The sequence below is a fragment of the Bactrocera dorsalis genome, chromosome 4 (assembly GCF_023373825.1).
Source record: "Bactrocera dorsalis isolate Fly_Bdor chromosome 4, ASM2337382v1, whole genome shotgun sequence".
NCBI classification, from domain to species: Eukaryota; Metazoa; Arthropoda; class Insecta; order Diptera; family Tephritidae; genus Bactrocera; species Bactrocera dorsalis.
This window is the reverse complement of record NC_064306.1, coordinates 31387318-31406865: the sequence shown is the minus strand read 5'-3', so window position 1 is coordinate 31406865 and position 19548 is coordinate 31387318. Positions and strand designations below refer to the sequence as shown.

The 19548-nt window shown below is 34.6% G+C and overlaps 2 protein-coding genes across 2 annotated transcripts in view; one reads left to right on the top strand and one right to left on the bottom strand.

Moving 5' to 3' along the window:
* LOC105224091 (balbiani ring protein 3) overlaps nucleotides 1-19548 on the bottom strand; it is a 387939-nt gene that overhangs the window by 192524 nt on the left and 175867 nt on the right. The window lies entirely within an intron of this gene.
* LOC105224582 (lipopolysaccharide-induced tumor necrosis factor-alpha factor homolog) lies at nucleotides 14928-15724 on the top strand. Its single transcript, XM_011202714.4, has 2 exons — nucleotides 14928-15351; nucleotides 15469-15724. Exons 1-2 carry the CDS (start codon nucleotides 15032-15034, stop codon nucleotides 15563-15565), a joined length of 417 nt encoding a protein of 138 aa, XP_011201016.2. The 5' UTR covers nucleotides 14928-15031; the 3' UTR covers nucleotides 15566-15724.

Genomic DNA, 19548 nt, shown 5'->3' with positions numbered 1-19548 from the left:
ACATTTTGACATATTTCTTTATATGAGCCACTTTATGCTACTGACAGTCTGTACAATTACTGAAAAACTACATCCCTGAATTTACACAAATACATTTAAAGATTCCAAACATTTTCACAACCGACATTGGCATTGATTTTCTTGGCACTGTGGCCTTGCGCAATTCAAATTCCCTGCCATTTTGCTGTGTGGGGAATGTAAAGTGTAACTAAAATTTAACCAGTTCTCAGCGTCATTCAAATACCCCCTTTTCCTCCTTCTTCAAGCATATCATTCATAGCCCTTTAGTGTGTAGCGATAGTTATGATTCCTACACTGTCAAGGCTAGTTTGTTGGTATGCTTACAAATTGTGGGTTCATATTGTGCGCAATTAGCTTTCTCCCCCACTTTCCTCTAATCAAAAATGTTTGTAGTGACACAGTCAAGGTTAGAGATGCTGACATTAAAATGCTCGGATAATTATCAAAAAATTTTTGACAATATTTTGTTTGAATTGTTTCACTCGAATAGTAGAGGGTCATATGACTTTTATATACATACGTATACTATATTTAGTAGAAGACCAGATAACCCTTCGCAAATGACTTGCTTTATTCGGATCATATCTCTTCGCGACGCTTTTATACCCAGAACAGGATATATTTCCATGTCATCATGGAAAGATATACGATCCAACAACAAGTCGAAATTATTAAAATTTACTACCGAAATTCGAAGTTAATGGCCTCAACTTTAAGAACGGGGTTTTTCTATAAAAGCGATACAAAAGTTTTAATAAAACAAAAACTGTTTGCAATATTTTTTTTTTTTTTTTTGAAAAATTTTTCATTTGGAAAAATTTCTGAGAAACTTTTTGTAGAACGTTCAATTTCCTACAAAAATAATTCGGTGCCGCAGCAATGTATCAATTGGTTTCGCAAAGAAAAAATTAATTGCACGAAGTACGAAACCCCATGTTATTTATATGGGAAATAAATCGTCGTTGCGGCACGGGTTATTATCAATATTAAGAGTTTCATAATGGGTGTCATAATTTTTTTAGGGCATTAACTAAAAATTTTGAGTGCGCTGCAGACTCAAAAATAAATTTGGGAAATAACGGACACCCTAATGTATATAGGAGCAAAAACCATTCGTAGAAACTATTTCGGCAAGGTTATTACTTGCACTTATGCTGCACTTAAGGTACTATAAAATGCAATGCAGGTGGGAAGTAGGCCACCCACTTTCCTTTCAATTTCACTTATCTGTGAAAAAAAGTAGTTATAATCCGATTTCTTCTATATTCACACTGTGTGAGGGTGAGCTAGAACAACATGCTCTCAGCAAGTCTGGTTTAAATAGCGTAAATGATTATTAAGCTCCTACGCCCACTTTAAACTATTTTTAGTATGTTTAAGGAGGCAATGTTCCAATCCCACCCATCTACGATACGAACCAAGGATATTAAAGATCATATTATACTCTGTTTTAACATATTGTGAGAGCTTGAACAGTGCTTTCACATCTCGTTCAGCATATTTTATACCCCTATTCCTAACAGTACTAGATCAGTGAGTTTAATTTCGGATCCGTGTAGCCATTGATACTGAAGTCATATATAACTAGCTGACCTGGCGAACTTCGTACTGTCTAAATGTCGGTTATTTAAGTTATTTAGTTTTTATATACCCTGAACAGGGTATATTAAGTTTGTCACGAAGTTTGTAACACCCAGAAGGAACCGTCGGAGACCCTATAAAGTATATATATAAATGATCAGTATGTTGAGCTGAGTCGATTTAGCCATGTCCGTCTGTCTGTATATATACGAACTAGTCCCTCAGTTTTTAAGATATCGTTTGAAATTTTGCAATGACCGATATCGGACCACTATAACATATAGCTGGCGTACAAACTGAACGATCGGAATCAAGTTCTTGTATGGGTAACTTTCACATTTGACAAGATATATTCACGAAATTTGGTATAGATTATTTTCTAAGGCAACAATATAATCTCCGATGTTCTGATCGGATTACTATAGCATATAGCTTCCAACTGAACACATAGTTACTAACAGAAATGCACCTGTGAAGGTATTTAGCTTCAGTGCAACCGAAGTTAACGTTTATTTAGTTTTTTTTAATAATTATTCTACTATTTGGGACGCCGGTAATTTTATCAGCTCTGATAACAATTTCGTGATCAGCAGATATTTAGTATCACATCCATAGCACTTTTAAATATTATAATAATTTTTGTGTTCGTGAAATAAATTTTGTAATTTTTTAACTATTGACCTTTTACTTGAATTGCAAAAAATTACTTGATGACGAGGAAAATCAACTATCAAGGATTGGTATGCTTAGTTTAGACGAGATGAAATGAGCATCAGTAGACGCCCAAAGGAGGTTGTTACCGACGAAAACTTCAAAAAATAACACAAAATAGTTTGGAAGACCGTAAAGCGAAATTGTTCGAGATATCAGGCACTCTAAAGATATCAACTGAACGTGCACATCAAATCATTACGCGACTATTAGGGTATGAAAAAGCTCTGTGGAAAATGAGTGCCACGCCAGCTTTCTTTTGACCAAAAATGCAAGACAAATTGACTCGAAGCAAACTTGTGAGATGTTCAAGCGAGTTTTTGCGTCGATATGTGACAATGGATAAAACATGAGTTTACCATTTTTCTGCGAAGCCCTATCGATAGTCATCCGAGTGGACCGCACACGATTGGTCTGCTCCAAAGCGTGGTAAGACGCTAGAAGCGACTAAGTAGCAAGGTTAAGACGTCTGTATTTTGGGATGCGTATGAAACAATTTTTATTGACTACGTAAATTCTCAGCAAATTCTCAAGACATTGTACTTTCAAATAAAGAAAAAAAAATTTCGATTTTTTGAACCCAGTCACCAGACTCCTACCTTAACTTTCTCGCGAGTTACATATCTTTTGCGCGATTCTACTGTATATTCTTAATTATTATGAAATCGCGACCTCTTCAAAAATATTTCAATTTCAATTTCTCGAAGTTTTTAACCGTTTAAAACATATTGAAATGGAAATCTATCAGATTAAAATTTTTTTGTTAAGAAAAAGGAAAATATTGCTCGTCAATCAATTTGAATTGAAGATGCGACACTTTTCAGCAGCTTTTCATATCAAAAAATAACAGCTGATTACATTGGAAACTTTGTTTCAACTTATATCTATGTATGTAAGTGCCAGAAGTTGAGTGATGACAGCTTTATTCGTAATAAGCGAACTGCAGTCTGCCAGTCTGTCACACAAACTCGCTGACAGTGACAACTACGAGCACTTAATAAGCAATATTAAGGAGTGAAAAGTCGCCGCAACTACAATAAGCGAGTGTAAAGCTAGCGCTGGGAATTACAACAGTACACATTACTGTGCGTCTGCACCAATACTTATTGGCCACACTGTGTCAATACAATCAATTTCCAATTAAGACACATCAACTAAGCCACACTAAATAAATTCGCGATTTTTATGAGATTTCAATTTCGATTTAGCTTTCGATTTCATGCATAACATTTTTATTTGCTTTTATTTCTTTTCACATTCTACTTTTACTCAATGCCAGCATGTCGAACATGACAAATGTGGCGATCAAAAGTGTATGCTTTCGCCATTTGTCTACCTCAAAGAGGATTTGCCCGCCACACAAGCGCGAACAAAGCGCACAAAAAGCCAAAACGTTGCCAAAAACAAGAGCAACAATAGCGCACACAAAAACCAAAAATACGAAAAAAACATTATAGCGTTTACAACAACAGCAAGCGCCATGATGAATACCGTTTTTGGTAAATATCGTTTGCTTCACAAATTTCGTTTGGCAAAGTGCTTATTTTTTCCCCTCAACACATGCTATCACCACCTACCAACGGTTATATTGTAGGTACCGTTATATGGGTAGCATGTTGTTGATTGTGGGCGCTCAATGTTGCATGCCACCGCGCTCTCAATCGTTCAGCGCATTGATATGTTTCATTTTTGTACTTCAATCGTTTGAGTGTCGAATTGTTTGGCGCGTTTTTGTTGTAATTGTAATCGTTGTTGTTGTTATTTCAATTTGATATTTCTTTGCGAGGCGCCTGTGTGTGTTTACTTAGTTATGCCGTCAATCACAATTGTTGTCAAACGTCATTTTGAGTGGCTTCATTTAGCGTGCGCGCCTCTTTTGTTTGTGTGTGTGTGTTGTTGTGGCTGCTGCCATGCGGCGGTACAAACTTGTTGTGCTTGTGGCATTTGAGCGTGTGTTGTGAGCCACTTTATGGCAATCAGACAGTCATTCAGGGAGTTAGTTTGTATAAACCGATTGCGACTCATCAACAATGGATTTTTGGTGTATTATAAAGTGATTTATGCTTTGGTGTATACAGATAATTATACATACATATGTACATGTGTAAGTATGTATATGAAAATTTGTACAAAATGAAGGACGCTGACAGATACATTATGCGATTATGCGTATATACATACATATGTAAGTATGTACTTGTAAATAATCAAAGAATGTCTGCGACTAAGAAAAGATTTATTAATGAAGACTTTCTGCGGAAATCGTTTCTTAGTCGTAAACACCCTTCGATTATTTCTTTTCAATGTGGGATTTTATACTTCTACTGTGTATATTTTGCAAGGATTGAAACATACCACGAGGTATGACAATTAAGTAATGAGACTGATTCCATAAAAACCGTATATTTGAAAATTATTCTACAACTCTGCCATCCCCTTCAAAGTAGTCCCCTTGGGCAGCTATACAGCGATTCCAGTGCGTTTTCCATGCTTCGTAACATTTCTGGAACGCTTCGACTGGGATGTCCGCGAGTACCCTAGTAACGGCCGCCTTGATGTCTGTTATCAACTCAAAATGGGTTCCTTTGACCACCGATTCTGTTTTAGGAAACAAAAAAAGTCACAGGGTGATATGTCGGGCGAATAAGACGGCTGTTGCAACACTGCAATTCCTTTAGTGGCCAAATACTGGGACACGCTGAGCGCGTTGTGGCACGGCTCGTTGTCGTGATGAGGGATCCAGTTACGAGCGATGTCTGGCGCAAAATTTTATCGCGACGCGTTTCTCTTGATTTCGTTTTTCCATTTTCGTGACGAGCACTACAAACACACGTCTACTCAATTTGACGCAGCAAGCGAATTAAACAAGCTAGAGCGATGGTATGTACATATCAATGGAGATTTCAAGGTCACAGGTTTACCACAAACGCGCCAATAAAATCAGTCTCATTACTTAATTGTCAAACCTCGTATGTACAAGAAACAGCAGCTCCAAAAAATACTAGTGGTGGCTATTTAAAAAAAAAAAAAACAAATAGTTTTTCTAAATTTCCATATACTGTAGAATCGCGCAAAAGTTAACTCGCGAGAAAGTTAAACCATTGGCTAAGTTAACTGATTTGGGCTTTTCTATTTTTTCAAACCCAACCGTTCGTTAAGCAAGAAAAACAATTGCTATGTATTCCCCGAATTTCTATGTAACCAATTATTGTCGAGTCGTGAGGTACATACTTACGTATACATACATATGTATGTATGTACGTGGTTTGTCTTGAACGTTTAAACTTGTGAATTGTTTATAAGTAGTTAATGTGTTAAAAAATGTCAACAAAGCAAATGAGATTAAATTTGCATGAAAAAGCTAAGATTTTAAGAAAAATCGATGAAGGTATTCAAGGAAATCGATTAATTGGCTTATTATCTGTCTAAGGCAGCCATCTCATAAATAAAGAAATTTGCAGGTAAGAACGTATGAAATGAAAATTTTGGACATGCAGCTTTATAACACAGACGAATCTGGATGATTTCATCGTTGTCTGCTCGATAAAAAATTTGTCGCGGCAAACAAAAAGATGGCACCTGTCCGAAAAATAGTTAAGGATAGAATCACATTTATGTACATATGTATGTATGTATGTTGTGTGCGAACGCAAATGGTTCGCATAAGTTGAAACCATTGATAATTGGTAAATTCGAAAACCCACGTTTCTTCAAAGGGTTTGAATACCCATTGGAATATGCTAACTTACAAAAGTCTTGAATGAATTCAGAGATATGTATGTATGTATGTACATACTTATTCTTCCACTGGTTCCATCATTCGTTTATTATGCAGGTAATTTTTTTTTATGTTACTTACATACTCGTATCTTGCAGCTTACCATGGAATGAATAGCCAAGAGCTGTGCCCTTTGGAAAAGTTAATATTTCGGAAAAGTGAAACATCCTTGGGACAATTTGGTTAACTTTTTCGCGATTGTACATACTTATGTATGTATGTATGTACATATGTATATTAAAAACATTACCAATAAAATTACACACCACATATACCCACAACTAGTTACAAGCACTTACATACATATGTATGTATATGTATGTACATACTTCTAATGGGCAATGAAATCTAACAGTTCATTTCTTTCGTTTGTAGCATAAAAAGGCAAAACATCCAGTGAAAGCGTTATACATACATACATATGTATGTACATGCCTATGTATGCCAAAAATATCAAATCGAATAGGTAATGTGTATTCATTTTATTTTTAAATATTACGAAACGAATTTGATTCATACACGACAGGAAAATTTATAAATATACTGAAGAAAGAAGCGTTGAGGAATATATTTTGATATCTAGATACAGATCAGCAAATTTCCGAGCATATATTGATACAAAGAAAAATCGAATCATAAAGTCGACTACCTGCCATTTACTAGAATGAAAAGCTCAGACAGGTTTTCGAAAAAAATTATTATAACGGCATGCCTTCTATTCAGGAAGGCCGGAAAAACTTCACAGCGTGGTAAAGCCTTTATTGTAAGAAATATAAAAGAAAAACGGTGTCGGAAACATCCAGTTTATTACTGGTAAAATGGATCACCGACAATATAGTCAAAATAGAAAAATAATTTAAATGTTTGTGCAGATAAAGTCGGACTTTCCGGTCATTACATGTTTCAACACGACGACGACCCGAAAGATATAGATCATAATAAAAAGATGCGGACAATGTACAACAACCTAAACTTTTGAGAACGCACCCCAGTTCCGGGATCTCAATCCGATTGAAACATGGTATACGAAAACACAATACATACATATTACATCTAAAACCAGCCTTCAAGAAGCAATTAAAGAAAGAAGAGAAACCTCGGCGGAGCGAACAAAAAACTTTGTTTTACAATCCCAAATAGAACTTAAGGACATATTGAATAATTTTCAAAATTTTTTATTCTACGATTTCGATGGCAACAGCCTCTTTTGGATGTATATGTATAAATTTTTTGTCCATCAGCTAAGTAGCTTTCGGCCGATTATTAGGTTACCACGTATATAATAATTTTTTAAGGTCTTTTTCCCTACGGTTTCACATGCAGAATAATGTTCAGAAAATGGTTGTTTAAATTGTGTTTTTCGGAACGCAATCTTTATTAGATATTAATTTGCACCATCTTCTAAATAAATTTCAAAGCCATTTGTTCTCTCGATGACAGCGATTAAATTGTTCTTAACTCGGACAACTAAATATAACCTGCTCCCCACTAAGTAACTTAGAACATTTCCGAGATGTCTATTTCAAAACAAAATTAATAAATGAATTCCAAAAATAAGAAGCTGGTGTACCACCAGACGTACATATGTACATATGTATGAACAAGAAAATATTATGTCAACACACATAAAATAATAGAAAAATATTATGTTGTGTGTTGACATCTCTTTATTTTCCTACAGGGTGTTATTCATAATCTCATGTTTCTCGCTACACATGGTTGTAGGTGTATCGTCTAGATACTCGTCGACTTGGGTCATGAAACTCATTAAACCGTTATGTATGTATATCGAATTTATTAACTTTACAGCTCACAGCTGTTCGCATCGATATTTGTCGGCGGCTGAAAAAAAGCAACAAAGAAATACAGAGAAACAAATGCAACGAGCTCACATGCAAATACTAATGACGCAGTTAAGAAGCGTCTTGCTGAAATGTGCGCCATTTATTTTTCCGCCAGATTAATCGTAGGCTTATCAATTATACTTGCGCATCTTGTGCACATTTGGAACGTTTAATATTCGATTGTTTTGCGTATTCTTTCGATTTTTCGAATCATTTGCCTCGTACTTCTTCCTCATTTTTCACGCAGACTGACTCGCCATTCTCAGAAAAGACTAAAATTTCGTAAAGCTTTCAGTTCTTACCTCCAAACTGAAGAATATGAACTGTAAATCTAGAACTATTTCAGCTCGATCATAGACTTTAAATAAAGAGTGAAAATGCCGCATTAACGGATAGCAAATTGTTGAAAAATTTTCAAAATTTTTAAGGTGGAGTAAATCTATTCAAACATCTACATAAGTATGTACATACATTTGGGTATACGAGTTTATTGCCCCAAAATTGTCCAAATCTCAAAGATTTATGAAAATAGTTCTTTACATAATATCGATTATTCTCTCATGTCTAGTCGGAAATTCCGGACAAAAATAAAATGGGACAGTAAGAATAATTGAAATCATATTAACCATATTTGTAAAATTAATACTTTTAATATTTTGTGCGATATCTTTTGGCATCAACAACAGCCTGGAGTATGCTATTTATAAAATTTACCAATTTTCTAGTTACTTCTTCAGCACTATAAAACCAAATGTCTTGAAACGTTGTTATAAAGTCGTTTTTTCATAAATATATACATATGTAAGTATGTATGCAAATATTTTCCTTAGTACAGTTTCTGTATGGGCTTACTAATGCTCTATCAGATTTTTATCAGAACTTTGCGGTGGATGTGGTAACACCTATTTGACATTGTAAAGTAGCCATTTCTAGACATCCAACGCTGAGTGTTTAGGATTGTTATCATTCACCAGATAAAAACTTCGTAGTAGATCCAATTTCGTTGCAGTTTCGGGCAACTGCCGTTTTAATATACATACATATCTAGATTTCATTCAACACACACAAAGTTCTTGGCTCTTTAGCTGCCTTTGCACCCTAAACCATAATACTATCTCCATCGTGTTTCACTGTCGGTATTACGTTACCCGGTCTAGCCCCGTCGAAGAAAATCTGCGGAGAGTTCTCCCCAAAAGTTAAAAATTATACATTATTTCCATCATAGGTGACACTCCGCGAAGAAAAGGACTTTGAGTTGCAAATACAAAATTATAAAGTGCCCTCCTAAAATTCTAATCTGGATCCGCCCCTGGCTTAGTTACAGAGGCATACATAGGTATATGTACAGGGTGGCTCAAAACTAATCCTCCTATCAGAAGATGCTATAAATTTTGCAATTGAAGTCTAATGTCAGTTCTGTTTTGACATTTGTGTAGTAAAAAATACAAATAAATAATGGTAGGCTACACTGCGTGCCACAACCGATATGCTGAAGGGTGCATTTCCCGGACGCCTAATCTCCGGTTTTGGCGATTTGCACTGGCCAGCAAGATCGTCTGATTTTCCATGATGGAAAATGCCATAAAAAGGGCTCAAATGACAATCAACTGTGGCGGCGGCCATTGACATGATATCATATTCTCGACTTGATGTAACAAATTTTAAAAGACCAAATAAAAATAATCCACAGAGGTATCAAAGCTTTTCATTTTTTAAACAAGTTTTTCATTTTCCAAAAAACATCGGAAGGTTATTTTTGCGCCACCTGTTATATTCAACGCCATCGCTTGCACCCGATTCGAAACTCAATAAAAATAAACATTTTTTACTATCATACATATTAACATACATACATATGTACATGTATGATATTTTAAGTGCAATTCAGGGGAATACCCACATTCTCACGCATAGCAGCGTACACCATACAAGAACAACCAGTGCGTGCTACAATTTACGAAAGAAGAAGTTGTTGTTAACCCTAGAAGGGTACAGTTAAATTGTAGGCGCTTATAGGTACCGATGAGTAAATTTTACTCACACAATTTAGTACGTAAAGGGTACCGATGAGTAAATTTGACTCACACAATTTAGTACGTAAAGGGTACCGATAAGTAAATATGACTCACGTAAAGGGTACAGATGAGTAAATTTGACTCACACAATTTAGTACGTAAAGGGTACCGATGAGTAAATTTTACTCACACAATTTAGTACGTAAAGGGTACCGATGAGTAAATTTGACTCACACAGTTTAGTACGTAAAGGGTACCGATAAGTAAATTTTACTCACTAACTTTTTTTAAATTGTCCACAAGCGCGATAAATCAAACAACACCATTCAATGCTTGCGGCAGCCGATTAATGACAGAGTGGGACAAGCACTGCTAGTGGCTTGACTTTCAGTGTGGCCAACCTGCTGATTTACGAACAAATCTATTCCGTATGTGAGTAAATTTTACTCACAGTACCCTTCTAGGGTTAATAATAATTTTTGTATATCATATATCATCAATAAATATAGTAATTTTGTACTTTATTTTTTATATTATTTAAATAAAATAAAATAAAAATATGTTAAGAAAATCAGTCAAAATGTCGTCCTAAAATTGTTGCGTCCTAACTTCTCTATATAGCCGGCCCTGTTATAAACTTTAACCGAAATACTAAACCCAAAATCCAAATTTACCCACTAAACGAAAGCGGGACAGGAGAGCAGAGGCCTCGAATCTTTATGAAATTCGCTTAACACAATGATTCACTCTATTCCAATTAACTTTATGTCGCACATGTTGGTTACACCGCAAATGATCTCGATAAAAATTGTTAGTCGGTCCCAAAATTTACCGATATCGGTTTATTGAACGTTTCTCATTAGAGATACTAAAATATACATATGTATGTTTTTAATGTGCCTGATTTTTCTATTTTTTGCTTTAACTTAGTCCAGTTAGGCAATTTTTTACAAATGTCCCTCAAACAATTCCGCGACCAACGCTTTAACAAATTGTTTTATCATTTCTATGTTATCTTGATCATGTATTAATTCTCTGAGTTCATTTTCAAAAACTATCTTTATAGTAAACTGTACCGATATTTGGGTCATCATTGCTACCTAGTATTCCATTTGAAGCGGAACCGATATTTTCAATGATTAAAACCAAAAAATTTGACGGCTATAATTCTACATTCGATTTTTAATAAAACATAAAATCGTTTCGCATAATTCTTCGGATATTTTTCTTAAGCAGTCTGAGTGTGGGAATCACATGATGTTTATACTTTCGAAAACGGTGCACAGAACCCTTTTCATAACTGGAAAACTAAATTTTTATTACCAACAAGTCGTTAATTATCAAAATATTGGATATAGAATCCTCTTCAAAATAAAACAAGGGCACATTCAATATTTTCATAAATAAGGTCGTAATATGGACACTTGAAAGCATTAACATCTGCTAAGATATTCTGGGCAAAAAATTAATTTGCTTTTGTAGAGCTGTGTTGCTTTTTGTTAGTATGTATATTTCTCAGAAATGGGATACATAAAATACTTAGAATGTATTTACATAGTATGTATACTATACATATATGTACATAGCATGTAGTTATTTATGCATAAAGAAATACAACCGAAAGGCGTCAACATTTGCAAGCATTTTACTGCTGACGCCTGTAAATGGTGATTTGTTTAACCCTTGTGTTGCCACCCGGGTACCCAACGGAGTGTATTTTGTTGAATAATATTTTTTCTAAAAAAGATAGGCTAAAATCGTCTTGGATCCCCATGGTTTAACTGATTATCTAGCGAATTGTACATTATACATAGTTTAAATTTTTTCTAACTTCAGAAATGTTATATTTGAAAATAAAAACACGTCACAGCAACCTGGTACCCGGGTACCCCGACAGAAGTTTGGCGCAATTCGTATAATACGTTATGATTAAAATTTTATTTTATATTTAAAAGGAGTAAACAAGTATCTATAAGATAACTACAACAAATTATGTACACTTTTAATTATTTATTGATAAAATATGCTGTATATAATAATAATAATAATTTTATTTTGCGACATGAAGTTACAAAAAAATGAATGAATTTTTTGCTTTCTGCACAGTGAAATATAAGTATCTAATAATTTAAACAAGGAAATTTGAATAACTAAATTTTAAGTTATTAATGAAAAAATTAAGAAAAATTATAAATTACTCATTGCAATGTAAATATTTAGAAATGTTCACTGAAAGCTGATCGCATACGGGCTTATCGCACTCAACGCATGATTTCCGTGTCTTTCGGCGTTTGCGAATAGGGTGCTCGTTACAAATGTAACAAGATCCAACAACAGCTCCCCTCTCATTGGCATCTCGACGTTTGTAATTTCTGGGTACCACCTCTACTATTGGCCCTTCAAAGAAACTTTCGACTGGGATTTTGGTAGAGTGATTTCGCATTATTTGCTGATTCGGGACACGCACTTCGATCATCGGCATTGCTCATACTTCTCACAATTGTCGAAAGAAAAGTCTTCGTCTGTTTGTTTTCTTGCAAAGCATGCTGTTATTCTCATAGTAGATGACATAAGCAGGTGCACCTGCAATGTTGGGGATGTTGAAAAAGAAAGTCAGGGGCCATCTACACGTTCACCGTTGGGTGGAGTTCCTCGAACACATTTGATCCATGGTGTCAACGCCAGCTTTTGTTTGATTATAAAACAAAATCATTTGGTTTTTTGTGAGCTGCATCAGAAATTTCATAATCATAGTGCAACGTACTACGTATAAGAAGTATTAGAGCTTTGTTTTTCTTTTTATTTTATTTTATTCATATTTTTCGTATTAAATTTTCGATAAAATTAAAAACCCATCGTGGTAAATAAATCGTGTATTTATTGTATTTACATTACCTCAAAAACTGTGCTTTCGATAACTCTTCCATTGTTTTATTTATCTGAGGTATATAAATAAAATACAAATATCTTTACTATCACTTCACAAACTTTTTTCAATAGTATTACAATAAATAAATAACTACGAATATCGATATGTAATGCACACATGCTAACGAACTATCCAAACTGACTGGAGTGACTGCCGTGAGTCAACGACGGAAACTTAACTGTATAGCTTGTATTCGTTTCACGGAATTCTTGAACGTTCCTGAGGTAGAAAGCAAATCAAAGAGCGACCTGTTTCTCCACCACTCGAATTCCACGCAACTGGCCTTCGCAAAAACGAGAAATTTACGTTAGAGCAACGCGCGTTTTATTCCTGATTTAGGACTATGAAGGTGTCTGTACATAATTTATATGGTAAATTCAAGTAGAAATACCTTTCCAAGATGTCAATAAATAGATCCTGATAGAATGCACTCAAATCCTTTTACGTATAACGTACCCATACGCACGAACTTGGTACGGGTACCCGGGTACCATGGGTGGCAGACAGTGTGATTTTTTTTGGGTGGCAACACAAGGGTTAAACTTTAAAGTGAGTTACAGCAACGATAAGTGAAACTGGAGCAAAGTAGCTTTGACAATACACATAAAAGTCGACAAAATAAAAATACAGTCTTACTATGCTTTTTTTCCTCTTTAAAATTATTTTATTTTAATGATTTTTTTTTAATATTAAAAAGAACTTGCAAATTTTCAAGAAATTTGCTATTGATTTGCATAACTGAAAGACATGGTTCTTCAGTTTATTTTTTAATGCGTTTTTGTTCGAAACAGCATTTTTCCTATTTGATTACTCGGAGAATAGTCATTGATCACTACCAAACTTTTCCGCATGCTTTGAATACAATTCTCCATAAGATGATTTACCAGATCTAAACTAAATTTTGGGTAAAATTAAATTTTTAAACGATTTTTTTTTTGGCAGACAACATCTTCTAAAAGAAAATTTTTACTTAAGACTATTTCATCCAGGAAGAAGCCCGGAATCATTACAGCTGTATTTGACCTTTCTTAGCACCGTCGTAGATCGCACGTACATACATATGTATGTAACGCGAAAAATATTATTTCTTTTAAATTTGATTATGTATTGTTAAAATGCATTCATATGAATATACCCTTAACATTTTAGAACAATTGAAGCAGTAGTTACATATACAAAAAGTACTTTTTTATACCGTCGCACTAATGTGCTCAGAAGAAGATTGGTTAAAACTCCACTTATGATCGACATTGGGCCAAGTTTGAAAAACTGTAACAAGTTCTTTCACCAAACGGCAGATTATTAAGGGGTTACATGGGATTACTCGGGTAAAAACAGCCTTTTTCAACAACTCTTTTCTTATATAAAAACTGAAATATTTTATTAGACGTTTTTAATGTTACAAACATGCACTATTAACAAAGAAATTCTGAAATTTTCGGAAAAAACAAGTTCCTAAGGCTATATCTCCGAAACTATTACTCGATTATAAGTGCAATTTTGGACAATATTCTAGAGGTGTTATAGAACTTAACAAGGCAATAAGAAAATTCGATTTTTTCAAACCCGTAAACCCATGTAATGACTTAATGCTCCAGTTATCCAATCTAACTCTTTATAAAATACATTAATGAGAAGATTTTAAATACTTTAGTATTTCTTTTATTCAGTATCTATAAGTAAAAAAGCACTAAAATAGGCTTAACCCTCTTATTTTCAAAAAGCACGAAATCCGGTGCTTAAAACTATAAGTTGGCAACTATACCAAAATAAACTTGCCGATAATAAACAACAAAACCATCCTCCGTTGAACACATTCCATTATACAGAAATATGGAATCCACTTACTTACAAACGTACATATGTACACGATAAACTACATAAGTAGATAAGTATATAGCTCAAGCAAGTGTTTATATTTGAGTCATGCAAGCAGCGCTACCCAAACAGCAAGTCAACAGTACGAAGCTTACTATTGTAGCTCAAACGGTTTGAGAATCCACGAAAGATCCGTTAGCGCGCTTCACTCGAACAAAGGCGAAATCAGCGCAGCGCTTTAGTTCTGATCGGTACTTCTCTTGTGACAGTGGGTTGACGTCGCTTGTTCTGTATAAAGTGTGTTTAAAGTGCTATAAAAAATTATAATCTGAATATGGTCAATAGTAAGCATCCGTATGCTGGTGTACAACTTGGATTGTCAGACGAGATGAGCAATGCAACGGCACCGCCACCTGCCTACATGATGCAAGCAGACCATGTGACTTCAGCGCAGCCCAGCGGCAGCGGTGTACAGTTGATAGGTGACCCTCAGTTGCCTAACTTTTCGACAATACCTATGAATGCAAATCCGCCGGTGGGGCCAGAATCTACACAAATACGCTGTCCCCAATGTAAATGCACCGTGAAGACGAATGTTCGATATCGTTCGACCACAAAAACGCATTTGGCTTGCATATTGCTTTCGTGGACTTGGTAAGGAACTTATTGCAGTATTTACGCTTTTGTATACAGACATACGAATTAAATATGTATATGTTTATACATACATATGTACTTATGTTATTGTTATATACCTTTTATTTTTCACAGTTGTTGTTGCTGTTTGCCGTACTGCATGAATTCATGCCGAAATGCGAACCATTTTTGCCCCATGTGTGGCACTTTCATAGGCACCTATCAATCCTAAGTGCGCAAAAGGAGTGCAGGAAGGGAGAGCCCACCAGTAAAATACATTATCTACATACATATGTATGTACATGTTCATATAAATACTATGTTTGTAAACATTCCAATATATAAATAAAGATCTACAATTCCATGCCGGATGTGTACTGACATATACATATTTACATAGTACGTTAATGTTGTTGTTGCGCTTCACATTCCAGCTCCAGCTGAAATTTTATACATATGTATGAATACCAGTTGCCAGCATTTTGCACCGTATATTATAATTAATATAAAACTAATTGAGGTAGCTTTCCTTATGGGTGATATTGATTGGTATTGCTTTAATTCAAAACTATTGTGGAGCCTTACAGTGGACGATTTCTTTTTAAATGAGCATTACCCCTTTCTCTAAAAAGAGAAACGCATAGACATATCTATACACAATGTACTTATGTACATTAGAACGGGTCGACTTTTCTTTCTCGAAAATCGCGTACGCCGGAAATATTCTACGGATAATTCTGAAGAACTTTGCCTAAGAGACTTGTACATATGTATATGGGTTCAAAACTGGCTTCCTGTCAGTCATTTTTAAGGGATCGTAAGCATTTATTTTGGCAGTTTTTGAGATATCGGAATGAATCTTATAATTTATGTGATATATTATTCAGGGGTGTTGTAGAATCTGATAGTTGTCGGAATCAGAATTGAAACCGATCATAAAAAGCAGTAGGTGTCATGAATTCAGACATTATTGGTTTGATATTCGAAACCGAATTTGTATCGATTGTGGGTGTCACGGAAACCAATTTTATCGGTTTTGTTGTCAGAAACAAAGCAAGAAGATAGTCGCACACGGATTTGAAATGTAAGTTAAGAAATCCAGTTATTTTATTGCTACGAATTGATTTATCTTTATTTCTGTAGGGGAAAACATAAATATAAAACACGAAATGTCTTAATTATTGAGTTTTTGGAAAAAGAAAATACGGGTATTTAAAGATATTAGATTTACAAAACATAATCAACGTGATTTAACATCCAAATGCATATTTATTCATTCGATAAATGTTATCTCTTAAAATCTTCCTTTAATTCGGAACTTATTAAACACTTTAATAGGATTGCTTCCAAATGCATTAATTTGCAAGTTTTGTCACATTAGTACACAGCTGATTCGAATATTGGTTTTGCGTATGTTCGAAAAGACAAAATCCAATCAGATTCTGTGACACCATTGAAGTGCTGGTTACAATGCTGGCGACAGACGACAAACGACATCTGTCAAATATTAAAATACACACGTTCTTATGGACACTGTTATTTTGACAGCTGCATGACTACACGACTGTAGGCCGACGGTTGTCGTTCTCGCTAACTTCAATATTCTTCTATATTAGCCAACGACGGTAGGACGACAGTAGAGTTGACAGTAGAATGGAAGATAGAGAGATGAGGAAGAGTGATGATGCCACTAATATGTAAAATATAAAATTATTTACTGCTCTTACAAACTTGACGTTATTTTACAAATAACAGCATAAAATAGCTCGACAGATGATACCTCATGACAGAGATACCTCACATACAATCACCAATCATATGGAGTAAAATCAGCCAGATACTCGAAAATACTGATATTAGTTACTTATATGGGAGCTAGGTTAGATTTGTCACCCAATTCTATTTATTTTATGTATGTACAACGATACACTACAATGAGTAAAACACGATAACTCAAATATTCGCCGATATGTGCTGTATAAAGTCACCCGGTAGTTCGAAAATCTTTATATTAGGTATATGGGACCCATTTTGGATACACATACTAGTAGTTATTACTGTCTGGAAAGTTCGGTCAAACGTCAACTATAGCTGTTGGAAATATAGATTATAGATATTCGGTAATTAGGGTCCTCAACAGTTTTTGTTGGATTTGAACATTTTTGGTGCCACTTCCTGACATATTTTATTGGAATTATTACTGAAAAATTTTAACCCGTTATATAATATAAGATATTGCAAAGATTTAAGAAGATTTAACATGGAAAAAAATCATTTTTTTGTGGTAGTTATTGTGCGGAGGTTATTATATGTGCACGCGATGGCTGTGAGTGGGGATGGTAAACTCGATTCCCATTCTACTCGAAAATCGAGTTTTCTCGTAAAATAATAATATAATGCAAAATTGTTTCACGTGGGATCCCACACTATTCGTTAATCGATTAAAAAAAAAAACGCTTGCCAATTGGCTGCGGAAAATGTCTATGACAAAGCGACATATTATGGATTATAGATTTATACGAATGAGCCCGAAAGAAAATAGCAGTCGACTATATTCCCACATAGATTATTCAGTTTCCAGTAAACAATTCAAGAAGCAATTAATATAACGGGATAAAACTTTGCACGAATAGTGCCTTTGATATGTCAACTTATGACCAGTTGTTATTTTATATCAATTGGACCAAATCGATTCATGGCTCCGAACATGTGAACTCCAGTACCCATAGTTGATTTTTGATCTTCCATTTGACTTTATCCAGAACATTACAAGATATGAGGAAATTTTGATATAAACTTCCAATAATGATTAAAATCCAATAAATTAAATAAACTCGTTAGAAAAATATAATATGGGGTCCACATTTTTTGAAGTGAGTAAAGTAAGTGAAACGAGACTAACCGCCGGTTTCACGAAACTGATTGAAGTGAAAATTAATTTATTTCAGGTTCACCATTTGACTTAATTTGTAAAACGGTCACCCTTTGCCATTTAAATATTAATTAAATACTGTCATATGCAACTATGTTAACGTTTTCCAATCAGCTGATTTGCAAGTAGCAGAAGATAAATACTTATATTGTAAAAAATGGAATCTGACGACGAAAGTGATATGGAGTGCGAGGTTTTAATAAATATATTTATAAATCGTCGCTCTCGTATAATGAGGGAAAGAAAAATGCACTAGGCATAGCAAAGTAGAAATGTCACTTGATGAAAAATTCTTGCTTCGAGCTACACTCTCTATTTTTATTAATCAGTACAATTTATTTGTTTACATAAATCAGCTGTTATTCTTACTAACATCCCTGCTTTGTCATTTTTGGGTTGCCAATTATTAATAATGGTGAAACGCCGCCGCAAACTTAAGTGCAAAGTTAAATAAAAATCAAAATTAAAATTAAATGAAACTTAATTTTCAATTAGAAAATTTCGTGAAACCGGCTGTAAGTTTTGGACAGTGTATTTTGTCTTATACAACTATGAGCAAAAAAAAAATTATACTTTGTTCATAAATTCAATCATTATTCAAAATCTATGTCTCTCCCTTCGAAGTATTCCACGTCGGTCTTGATGTAAATGACGCATAACACACAAAGAATATTCCTTGTTGACAGGTTGGGCGTTCGGAGGAATTCGGAGTGGACCACACCTCGAAAATCCGAGTCCAATCGACTCGCCTTTGCCACGATATTTGGTAGGATGTATTGTTCTTAAGGAGGAAGCTTCCCCCCCTTTCCTGCTGGGGTGCTAGTTTATCGCTACTCTTTCGTTGTGCGCATTTTACCGATTACATACATATGTATGTATGTATGTATGTACTTATATTGGCGGTTTATTAAATTAACTGCCCACGTGTTGACACAATATTAAACATTAATTTCTTCGGAATCTTTATTAACTTTTTAATAGAGTACACATGTTTTTTTACAAAGTAATACAGTTCAAGGAAGTAACCACTCACTCACCATCTCAGTTAAGGTCAGTAATTTTAAAATTGTTTTCTTTACGCAGAGAAAATATCCGCTGAAGATTCAAGAGCTTGGTAACGAAACTTTTTTCGTGGAGGATACTTTACCGAATAAGATTATTTGAAATGACATGATATTTCTAATAATAAATAAATAATTTTCATTAAAGCATATGCCACTTGCACACTTCGGTACCTCTCTTCTGCCAGTTCGGCAGATGTTTATTAAAATTTCGCGATTATA